This window comes from Microcebus murinus, chromosome 1, assembly GCF_040939455.1.
Source record: "Microcebus murinus isolate Inina chromosome 1, M.murinus_Inina_mat1.0, whole genome shotgun sequence".
Classification (NCBI taxonomy): Eukaryota; Metazoa; Chordata; class Mammalia; order Primates; family Cheirogaleidae; genus Microcebus; species Microcebus murinus.
Genome location: NC_134104.1, coordinates 122,040,849 through 122,052,413, shown reverse-complemented (window position 1 = coordinate 122,052,413; position 11,565 = coordinate 122,040,849). Strand labels below are relative to the sequence as shown.

Sequence of the window (11,565 nt, the reverse complement as noted above, 5' to 3'; positions counted from 1 at the left end):
GTGAGGGATCTGGGGCAGTTCCGGCCCTTCTCCTGGTCTCAGAGGCCGCATCTGTAGAAACAGCAGACAGGACCAGAGGCACAGACCGGCTCCAGCATGCCCGGGAGTCAGGAGCAGAGCCAGCCCGCTGTGGCCTCGCTCCTGGCACGGAGCCAGCAGTAACAACAAGGGGCGGATTGTGCTTTATTTCCATTCCCATCAGCATTTTTGTGCTGGACTCCTTCCATCCACTGATCCTTAGAGCTCAGGAAATGAGGTGATCAGCGGGGCAAGCAAGAAAGGGGGTCGGGTGATTCGCGATTGGGCAACCGGGCTGCACAAACACAGGGGTCAAAGATTGGGCCCGGCTGGCCCCGCCTGGCCCCACTGAGGATAAAAGTGTGCGGGACGCGGGGAGGGGGCGCAGAAGCAGGTCGGCCTGTGCTCGCCGCGCCGCACACCGGGAGGATGAGGCTCGCTGTGGGTGCCCTGCTGGCCTGCGCTGTCCTGGGTGAGTGTGGACGCAAGGAAGGGCCGTGGAGTCGCCGGCCCGCTGTCCCCTGCTTTCTGGACCCAGCCGCCGGCAGGCAGCCGGGAAGCCTGGGTGCCTTTCCTCGCCCCTCTCTGCCACACCCCTCTCAACCTTCTTCACATCCCTGTCTCAGGGATGCCTCGCCCTTCCAGTGCCTGCTGGCCCCTCCTTGGGCCTCTGGCCAACTGTCACCGCACTCACTGCCTCCTCTTCCTTGTCCAATAGATCTTGCAGCAGTGGACACAATATGTTAGAGCACTTCTAATCACAGCTTACCAAAACCCTGCACCGCTGTCTCTTGACTCAAGTCCAAACTGCTTCTTAGTGTGGCATTCAAGGCCTCCCCATCTGACCCTGTCCTCTTCAGAGCCTGACGTCCCCTTGGTGCCCTCTGGGCTGTTGATGTCCCGCTAAGGAGGCAGGGCTACCGAGTGGTTCAGAGCATGGGATTTGGAGCCAGACTTCTTGGGTTCAAATCCTGGCCCAGCTCCTCACTAGTGGATTAATAGCACAGCTGCCTGGGAGGGTCGGGGAGGGCAAGTGAGGTCATGGGTGCCGGGTCCCAGGGCACAATGCTGCACACATCTGCTGTGGAGCCCGTGACCTAGGGCTCCCCACCACTGTCACCTTCTGATCTAGGGGGCCGCTTTGTCCTCTAACGTTTGCCTGCCACTTGTGGGGCATTTGCCACACTGTTGGAACTTGCACGTTTAGTTATATGTCTCTCCTGATGAACTATCAACTCCTTGAGAGAGGACCCCACATTACTTGCCTTTATCCCCCGTTGGGGCACCTCCTGGGGCTGTGCAAGGTGATGCCCGACTGAGGACAAATTCTTGCTTATTGGGAACTCAGGAGAGGTAATTTTGGGAAGAGTCTGACTCATGATGCCTCCTATGAGTTCCCATGGTGGGGCCAAGGTGGAATAGCTGGGGAGCATTGGGGCAGTCAGTCCCCTGTGGTCCTTCCTCATCCATCCTGGAGAACTGGGGGCCTCCCCCGAGTGCCTCGTGCTTTGTAGATCTTCATCAGAGCCAGTGAGTCAGCGCTGCCGTGTTGGCCCCCAGGGAGTGGAGATGTCGGAGGGCGTGGGGGACAGTGCCAAAGCTCATGTAATAGAGAGGGTATCTCTGTAGCCACATGGATTTTAGTTGCTATACACATGGCTGGCTTTAGCTTTGTCTCTAAATGGCAGCTAAAATGAGTGGTGACAATTGGAGGTTTCAGTGGAAACATAGGGAAAACCATTAAATATATGGAGTTTCTAGTTATTCCTAAATAGAAGATGACTAATGAGTGTCACAGGCAAATTAATTATCTTTTCATCCATCTACCCACAACTACTGGCCAAAGAGAGCAAAGTAACTCAGAATGTTATCTTCTTTTGTGCCCTGGGTAACAGACTAAGAGTTTGGAGACCCAGGTTCTGGGCCTGGCTTGGCCACTAACAGGTGGGGTGACTTTGGGCAACAAAAAAAAAAAAAAAAAAAAAAAAAAAGCATCATTCTCTGAGTCTAGCTCCCTCATCTCTAAAAGGTGGTCATTCCTACCCTGCTGGCTTCCCAGAGTTGTGGTGTTGAGCCAAGGCATGGAGGTGGCTGGAAATGCCCTGTGCACACTGTGGCAGGCCAGAGGTCATGACGGTGAGGGAAGGAGGCAAGGGGAACACAGAGGAGCAGACTGCCCTTTCCAGTTGGGAGCCGAAGGTCATGCCTGCATCTCTCTAGCCAGCACAGGGTGGTCAGCAGGAAACTAGGAGGCCATCAGGGCCTCAGAATGCAGTGGAACCTGTCCATGTGCAGTGCTCATGCACAGGAGTGAGAGGAGGATGGGACAGATGTGGCTGCCAAGCCCCTTTCGAGGGTGACGCTGTCTCTCCCCCAGCACAGGGAGTGGGTTCCTTATGCCTCTGGCCTCCCTCCCCCAGGTCTGTGCCTGGCTGACCCTGAGAAAACTGTGAGATGGTGCGCCGTGTCAGATCATGAGGCCAGTAAGTGCTCCAGTTTCCGTGACAACATGAAAAAGGTCTTTCCAGCAGATGGTCCCCGACTCGCATGCGTGAAGAAAGCCTCCCACCTTGATTGCATCAAGGGTATCGCGGTAAGTCACTGCTGCCTGAAAGAGAGTGGAAGGAAGTCTATACGTTCTCCTTCTCCAGTCACTTTGGAACATCTTTATTCATAGGTAGGACGCTGAGGTGTGGGGCAGTAAACCCTGATTGCTATTAAAATCACTTTAAAAATGGAAATGGGAGGCCATCTTTAATGTATCTGGAAAGCAAAAGCCAGTGTACACTGAAAGGCAACTATTTTGAGGCGTCAAGTTCTCTGAACTCAGGGAAAAAACAAGAATGTTCACTACCTAAATTATTATATAACCCTGTTTGGAAGCTCTTCATATATTATCGGGAAGAAGATGAGTGATATATGCAGAGAGGAAGAATAAAGTGTCATATAAGTGGAATTATATAATATTTGTTCTTTTATATCTAGCTTATATTTTCAAGGTTCATCCACATTGCAGTAGGTATCAGAATTTTTATAGAAAGTGGAATAATGGTTACCAGGGGCTGTGGCATGGAGACTATCAAAGGGAGGAATTGTTTAATGGGTACAGAATTTCGGTTTGGGAAGATGAAAAAGTTTTGGAAGATTGATGGTGGAGATGACTGCACAACAATTTGAATATACTTAATGCTGCTAAAATGTACACTTGAAAATGGTTAAAATAGTAAATTTTATGTTATGTATATCTTATTACAATAAAACAACAAAAAACACCAACCATTAAAAAATTTTTCAACTACACAAAGATATAGTTTGGCTTACATCGATATTTTATTTTGTTTAGAAAGACTACTTACTGTCTTACTACTTGTCTGTAACATTACAAAGATCTTAGAGCTATAGTTTTTGCCTTGTAATTTGATCAACAAGAAGTGTTGATAGAGAACTGTAAGGATTTCTGGAAAAACCGTTTTGATTAAAGCTATGTTAAACAAACAAAAAAAATGTTTCTAAATGTCTATATAAAAGACAATTTGGTTCACTTTAAGAATTCATGTAAAGAGGCTGGGTGAAGTGGCTCACACCTGTAATACAGCAATTTGGGAGGCTAAGGCAGGAGGAGGGTTTGGGCCCAGGAGTTTGAGACCAGCTTGGGCAACACAGCAAGACCCCATTTCTACAAAAAAATAGAAAAATTAGCTGGGCACGGTAGGTAGTGTACACCCATATTCCTAGCTACTCAGGAGGCTGAGGCAGGAGGATTGCTTGAGCCCAGGAGTTTGAAGTTGCAGTGAGCTATGATTGTGCCACGGCACTCTAGCCTGGGCAACAGAGTGAGACCTGGTCTCAAAAAAAAAAAAAAAAAAAGAATTTATGTAAAAGAGAAAATAAATTTTAGACCCCATGGGAAGGCAACTATAATATTTAAAGTGACCTGTTGATTTAAAGAGGAGGGTTCATATTAATAGAAGCACAAAGTTAGAAAATAAAACAACCTGAAGCAACAGTGAAAGATAAGAAATAAACTCAGACTGCCTCGATTTAAATCCCAGTTCTGCGACTTACTAGCTACATGGCCTAGGGAAGTGACCTAACCTTTCGGTGCCTCGATTTTCTCACTTAGAAAATAGAACTGAGATGGAAAAAGAGGTGAGCAGCCAGGTGTCAGAGTAGACAATTATACCAAAAATGGAAGTAATAATCAACGCTTTAATCACTTAGTACATAGTGAAACCAAGAAGCTAAACCCAGAGAAAATGCCCAGTCCCTGAACAAAAGGCTCCCACAGTTTTATGGACCCAGGACAGGAAGGACAAGTACTGGGTACTGGGTCAGTGTGGAGACAGATGTCCTCCCCCAGAACAAAGTCTCCACAAAGACACCTGAGGAAGACCTCACAGGAAGCCTCAAAATAAAGAGGTCTCTGGATGAAGGCCACAGAAGAGGAATTTAAGTAGGTAAGAGTGTGGCCCAGCGAGAGCTGCGTCCGGAACTGCAGTCCCCTCCAGAGACTGCTGGCTGTGGACAGAGTCTGAGGTGACAAGGGCAGCTTTCCTCTCCTGCCCCCGCAAGGCCTGCCAGGTCAAGCCTCCGTAACTGCCTGGGGTAATAAAGCCTGATAGGATTTTTGGCCAGGAATGAATACTTCACCAGGGAAAAGGGAAACATAATCCATCCCTTCCTCTGTGAAGGAAGAAGAGGGACATGGTGGCCCTGTGCCTTTTTGAGGGAGACCGAGTCAACTGAAGCCAGCGGTGTTGTGCACGGGCTGGCCACGTGAGGGGTTCTTCCGGCTCTGGACCTGTGGAGCCCTGCTAGTCTCTCTCTACTTGTTCGGGCCTAGGTGGGCCTTCCTCAGAAGCGAGGGCTTCATCGAGGTGTGGCCTGTTCCCTTCCAGGCAAACGAAGCAGATGCTGCGACACTGGATGCAGGTTGGGTGTACGAGGCAGGCCTGACTCCCAACAACCTGAAGCCTGTCGTGGCAGAGTTCTACGGGTCCAAAGAAGGTAAGTTCTCCTTGGAAACCCAGGAGGAAGTCTGTGGCCCTGTTCTCTCTGGGTAGCAGCTGAGTTTTGTGTTTTTAAGGCAGGTACTGGATGTTAGATATTAATGAACATTCATCTCTGGGGAGGGGGTGGGAAACGAGGGGCCCTGTCAGTCATCACTGGCACAGATCAAGGCCGCTGTGGACTTGGGGCTGGTAGTGGGCTGGTGCTCCTGACACTGACCTTGGGCCAGGAATGTGCTCAGTGGAGAAACAGAGCAGGCTGTGAGCACCCTGACCTGAAGGCTACTGCGATCTAGTGGTGGGTCCAAGGTCCCTGGAGGCCTCTGGAGCTATAGGTGCCTTGCAGGAGGGAGAGACCTCTAGGGTGCACACAGTCAGACCCCAGTAGCCCTGGCCATCTTCAGAGATCAACCTGACTATCCCCGGGCCTGTGCGAGGGGACAAGAAATACTTTGAGGGAGGCAGCAGAGAATGTGGGCCTCTGTCCCCACAGCTCTGGTTTCCCGGTGGGCCTGGCTTGGTGGGTGTAGGCGGACACACCGCAGGGCCAGGGCAGGCAGAGCACTCAGGGCACACATGCATGTGGCCTTCTTGCCCCTGTGTTTGCCTAGGGGTGGGTGGTGTTATAGATGTACCTTCTGTGGTCTTTTCTTGCCCCTGCTAGCCTAGGAAGGGTTTTATTTTATTTTTTTTATCACCCAATCCAATATAAATGTGCCCTCTGGGTTCCCCTTCCCTCCTCACAAGCCCAGTAATGATGAGCAACGTTTTCCTGTGCCGGGTTGAGGGCCTTCCACTCACGCTGTCCCTTTGCAGATCCACAAACCTACTATTATGCTGTTGCCGTGGTGAAAAAGGGCAGTGGCTTCATGCTGAATGAGCTCCGAGGCAAGAAGTCCTGCCACACAGGCCTGGGCAGATCCGCGGGGTGGAACATCCCCATTGGCACACTTTACTGTGACTTACCTGAGCCACGTGAGCCTCTTGAGAGAGGTAAGCCGGCAGGAGCGTGGGCGTCCTCGAGCAGGCGTCTCTGCCCCTGATGCCCCCGCCAGCCACCATCACGATCATCTGGGCGTGTGTGACGAACTCTGGCCGGGGGAGGGAGGTTAACCAGCTTCAAACTGGCAGGTCTGCTGGACTAGCAGCCCTTGGAAGGTGGCAGCTGAGCCTTTTCTGCTCTGAGCTCCCAACACCCCATGAGAGGCTATTCCACTGAGTGGAGAAAAGGGCATAAGGGCCCGACAGAGGCGTTCAGCCCGGGCCATGGGGACTGGGCCCTCTTGTCCATTTCTCTGGAGTTCTTTCCTAGAGGCTTCTCTGGTGGCTGTCTGCTGGCTGCGAGGTTGGCCTGCACCTCTCTAGGTAGTTCTCCCACCCCTGGTGCATGGGTCCCAGAGGGAACCCTCTCTGAGCTGTTCAGCCTCTGACAAGGCAGGGCAGGGGGGGGGCTGACAAAAGCCTGAGACAGGCCTTGGTTGGTGGGAAGCACAGGTCTGTTTCCTTGGATGGGTGGTGGGGCAGAAATGAACTTGTTCCTGTTTGGAAACCCTGGATTGTGGTGAGTTAGCATAAGTAAGGGCGAGCTGGGGTTGTGTGTACTTGTCTGGTGTTAGTCCCTCCCTGCCCCTGATGAGCCTGGGCTGGGAGATGTCACTGGCTGTGGCCAGCCTCACTCATGCCCTGGGGTCCATGTCTCTGTGTTGAGCAGCAGTGGCCAATTTCTTCTCGGGCAGCTGTGTCCCTTGTGCGGATGGGGAGTCCTTCCCCAAGCTGTGTCAACTGTGTCCAGGGTGTGGCTGTTCCTCCCTTGAACAGTACTACGGCTACTCAGGAGCCTTCAAGTGAGTAAGACTGTCTGCTGCTCCATCATGGCCAAAGTGCCAAATGTCCTCAGGGTGAGAGTTCTTTGCTAGCCCTAAGCAGAGGCCTGCCTGCCTAGAGGGGCATCAGGGAGGCCTGATCCCCTCCCAGTGAGTCAGTGGTATGACTTGGGACTCCTGAGGCCAGGCCAGCCCACGTTCCCTTTAGTCTGACCCTGAGAAGCAAGCCCCTCTTCTGAGGGACCTTTCTCTCTCTGCCCCAGAGCTCTTGCACCTAGCCAGTGTCCCCTCTTGCTGGACAGGATAGAGCTTGAAAAGACAGGCATGTGTCTAGTGTCCAGGCACTGTTCAGAGGCTGATCCTCTGCCTTCAATGCCAGCAGTGCTGTCTGCTCAGTGTCCTGGCCTCTCTCCTGCCCCCTCACTTTCCCTATTTAGGCAGTTCATGTGACTGTTTTCCTGCTCTCTTTGTACCTTGATTATACCCTAAAGTTTTCGAGATGGCCAAGGGAACATTTCCACCCTCAGAAGACACTATGCCATTATCTTCTATTACAGAAATTTAAAAACCTCTTTTCTACATTAAAATATCTCCAATTGCATTTTGCTTCTTTGGGGTATAAGGTGAGGGACCTTCACCTCGTTCTCCCATCTCGGGGGTACCATGGATGTCAGCACCCCAATGGGGACTGCACAGAGGCCTCCCTCAGGCTCCATCCTTGTACAAGGGCTAGACAGTGTGGTCAGACTCTCTAGGCCCAGGAGAAGGGCCTGCCCTGCAGGACCCTCCTAATGTGTTTCTTTTGCACAGGTGCCTGAAGGATGATGCTGGGGAGGTGGCCTTTGTCAAGCAGGCGACCATATTTGGTAAGTAATGGGAGAAGAACCCAGCAGGGCCCCTCCAGGTAGTGGGCATTCTTTTCCCTGCCCTACTTTTCATGCTCAGTAGTCCAACATGAGCATACTATGTTTTTCCTTTATCATTGCCTGGGTTTCTGCCTGTGCAGAGGTAACTTTGGGGTCCCCACTTGGATTCCTGGGCTGCTTTCTGTCATTCGACCTCTATACACAGTGATTCTGCCTCTGGGGCAGTGTTGCCGTAGCTAAGGACTGGAGGCTGATCCCTCTGACTTTGGCTTGCTGGTTGTCCTACTGAGATCAGACTCATGGCAGGATGGGGACAGTCACTGCTTTATCTGGCTATGGGTGGGTCTTAGGCAAGTCATTTTCCTACATGTTCTCTGGCCCTCAGCGGTCAGGCCTCTCAGCTCACACTTTCTATGATCAGGGCGGGGAGGGGGCACCACAGCCCATGGCTCTTCCTGCACTCGGCTCACCTGGGCTTCCCCCACAGAGAACCTGCCAAACAAGGCCGACAGGGACCAGTATGAGCTGCTCTGCTTGGACAACACCCGGAAGCCAGTGGATGAATACAAGGACTGCCACTTGGCCCGGGTCCCTTCTCACGCTGTTGTGGCCCGAAGTGTGGATGGCAAGGAGGACTTGATCTGGGAGATTCTCAACCAGGCCCAGGTATCCCTATCTGCCGTCCTTCCCTCCTGCCTAGTGTCCCCTGCTTGGATTTGGCGATTTTCCTCCCTGCTGTCTTGCCCTTCTGGAAGTCCTTGTGTGTTCTGGATATAGTGGGAGCTATGCCCCACATGATCAGCTTCTCCTGAAGCTGGGACTCCTCACAGAACAGCAAGGAGCCTCCTCGGGTGTTACCACCTGCCATCCTTACCTTTCTGGCCAGTGACATCTGCAGAGGCTCCTTTTTGCCCTATTCCAACTTTCTATCTAAACCAGGCCTTCGAGGCTCAAGGGCAAACACCCCTCCCCAGGGAAGCTCTCCAGGGCCCCCCTCAGAAAGAAACGGTCTCTTCCCATGTCACACACCTGACCGTAAGGGGGCTTTACTTCCCAAGAGCTGTGGAGTTTGGGCTGAGCCAGCTTCTTCTCACCCAGCCATCCCAACTGTCCATCAGGAGTTTGAGGGGAAACCACATAGTGTACCTCTGGACTAGACGTGTTTCTTGTATTCAGCGATCTCACCTCATCTGGGGAGACAGGCACAGAAGTGGGTGCAGGGGAATCGGGTATGGCTGGCCCCGTGAGGGTGACAAGCAGAGGAGAGACTGGGTGAGCAGAAGCAGGTCCAATTGCCCTCTCTCCTGGCTTCTTGAAATTTTTCATGGTTTTCATTTTGTTTTGTGTGTGGGGGGGGTTGTTTTCTCTTCAGTCCTATTTCTCAGACTCCCTCCTTCCCTGTTGTCATTCACTATTCCGCTTTACTATGAACAGGAACATTTTGGCAAAGACAAATCAAAAGACTTCCACCTGTTCAGCTCGCCTCATGGGAAGGACCTGCTGTTTAAGGACTCTGCCCAGGGGTTTTTAAAGGTCCCTCCTAAGATGGACTCCAAGATGTACCTGGGATATGAGTATGTCACTGCTGTTCGGAATCTACGGGAAGACACATGTAAGCACTTGGGAAGGACCGGGTGACCATGGGAGCCTGGGAAACCTGGTGGGGCCACTGACCAGTGATAAGAGTCTTTCCAGGGACCTGAATGCCTCTCCTGATGTTCCTTTCTCTGCCCTGCCTGTGAGCCCAGTGTTAGACTGATGCTAAATGGCATTATCCTTATGAGATGGCGTGGACATCACCAAGGGCTTTAAAGGAAATTCACATTTAAAATGATTTGGGGCCGAGCGTGGTGGCTCACGCCTGTAATCCTAGCACTTTGGGAGGCCGAGGCGGGCGGATTGCTCAAGGTCAGGAGTTCGAAACCAGCCTGAGCAAGACCCCGTCTCTACCAAAAATAGAGATAAATTAATTGACCAATTAAAAATATATATACAAAAAATTAGCTGGGCATGGTGGCGCATGCCTGTAGTCCCAGCTACTCGGGAGGCTGAGGCAGTAGGATCGCTGAGCCCCAGAGATTGAGGTTGCTGTGAGCCAGGCTGACGCCACGGCACTCACTCTAGCCTGGGCAACAAAGTGAGACTCTGTCTCAAAAAAAAAAAAAAATGATTTGGGTTGGGCGTTTCCCTGCATAAATCAGGACCACCTTACCCACTTTGTGAAGCCAATTAGCCTAGCACAAAGTAGGTGAAATAAAATGAAATTGCTACAAATTGCATATCTTCAGGCAGTGCTATGGACAGCATGTGCCATAATAAAGCAGAGCTCTAGAGAGGTCAATCCTAGTGGTTGTGTTTGATGATTCATTTATTTGGCGGACATTTATTGAACATCTAGCTATAAACTCTGCTAGCTGCTGGACATACAATAATGCAAAAATATATATTAGATTCTGCTGTCCTGAAACTTTAAAACTGGAGAGAAGACAAATGTTTAATGAACAGTCACACTATTGAATAATCAATTACAAAATGAGAGATTTGCTCAGAAGGGAGGAAAAAAAATGACAACAAAATACCATGGTCCTATGAGAGTACAAAACAAAGAAAAATGGGCCCTGGACTGGGGGTTGAGGTAAGGCTTCCCTGAGAAACTGATCTGGAGCTGAATCTAAAAGGTGAGCAGATGTCCATTTATTCATCAGACATCTATTACACTGACCATGTGCTAGCACTGCCCTATACCCTGGTGAACAAGACAGGCAGAGCCCTTTCCCTGTTGGACCTTATTTTCTCCTGCAGGGAAACTGACAATAAGCAATGAACATATAAATAAGAACACATCAGGTGGTTAAGTGTTTTTTGAAAAAGTAAAAAAAAATAAAACAAAGAAAAGAAAACCAGCCAGAGAGGCCACAGCGTACCCAGATATTAGAGAGAAGAGTTGGCTTCTCAGAAGAAGTAAAAAGCTAAATCTAAATGAGAAGCCAAGGAAGATATTGTGTATTGACTTTGCTTTTTAAGGTGATTAATTCTTTGAATGGGGTCTGTTAGTTTATTGGTGGCAAATCCCAGCATTTGCATAAAGACAGTAGCATTAATAAACACCAGACAACAGCTAGGGGCTCTTCGGATCACTGGTTCTTTTTCTTTTCGTTTTTAAAATTTTTTTAAATTTCAAAATATTAAGGGGTAAAAAAATGTTTTTGATACATGGCTTGAGTCAGGGCTGTAAATGTGCCCATCACTAGAGTAGTGTTCATTGTACCTGTTAGGTGGGGTTTTGTCCCTCCCCTCCTCCCTCCTTTTCCTGCTTGATTTCCTATGACTTTCACTTCCCTCTGTGCACTTGTGTGCTCATCAGTTAATTCCAATTTATTAGAGAGAACGTGCAGACAACAATGCACACTGGGGAAAAGAAGCCCTGTTCAATAAATGGTGCTGGGAAAATTGGATAGCCACATGCAGAAGAATGAAACAGGGCCCCTATCTCTCACCACTCACAAAAACATATTCAAGATGGATAAAAGACTTAAATGTAAGGCATGAAGCCATAAGAATCTGAGAAGAAAATGTAGAAAAAACTCTTCTAGACATCAGTCTAGGCAAAGAATTTATGACTAAGGACCCAATGGCAATGACAGCAGCAACAAAAATAAATAAATTTGTTCTTTTTTCTTATGCCATAGGCCCAGAAACCTCAAAGAATGAACGCAAGACGGTGAAGTGGTGTGCCCTGGGCCACCACGAGAGGCTCAAGTGTGATGAGTGGAGTGTTAACAGTAATGGGGAAATAGAGTGTGAATCAGCAGAGTCCACCGAAGACTGCATTGCCAAGATCATGGTACG

General features: G+C 50.0%; 1 protein-coding gene across 1 annotated transcript in view; it reads left to right on the top strand.

The window, feature by feature from the left end:
• The first annotated feature begins 367 nt into the window (after window positions 1-367).
• LOC105872655 (serotransferrin-like) overlaps window positions 368-11,565 on the top strand; it is a 29,387-nt gene continuing 18,189 nt past the window's right edge. Inside the window, exons 1-9 of the mRNA XM_012766832.3 lie at window positions 368-490; window positions 2,439-2,611; window positions 4,917-5,025; window positions 5,844-6,020; window positions 6,739-6,871; window positions 7,661-7,716; window positions 8,204-8,382; window positions 9,151-9,328; window positions 11,406-11,560. Coding sequence (XP_012622286.2) covers window positions 448-490; window positions 2,439-2,611; window positions 4,917-5,025; window positions 5,844-6,020; window positions 6,739-6,871; window positions 7,661-7,716; window positions 8,204-8,382; window positions 9,151-9,328; window positions 11,406-11,560 — 1,203 coding nt within the window. The 5' untranslated portion in view covers window positions 368-447. The remainder of the gene's footprint in view (window positions 491-2,438; window positions 2,612-4,916; window positions 5,026-5,843; window positions 6,021-6,738; window positions 6,872-7,660; window positions 7,717-8,203; window positions 8,383-9,150; window positions 9,329-11,405; window positions 11,561-11,565) is intronic.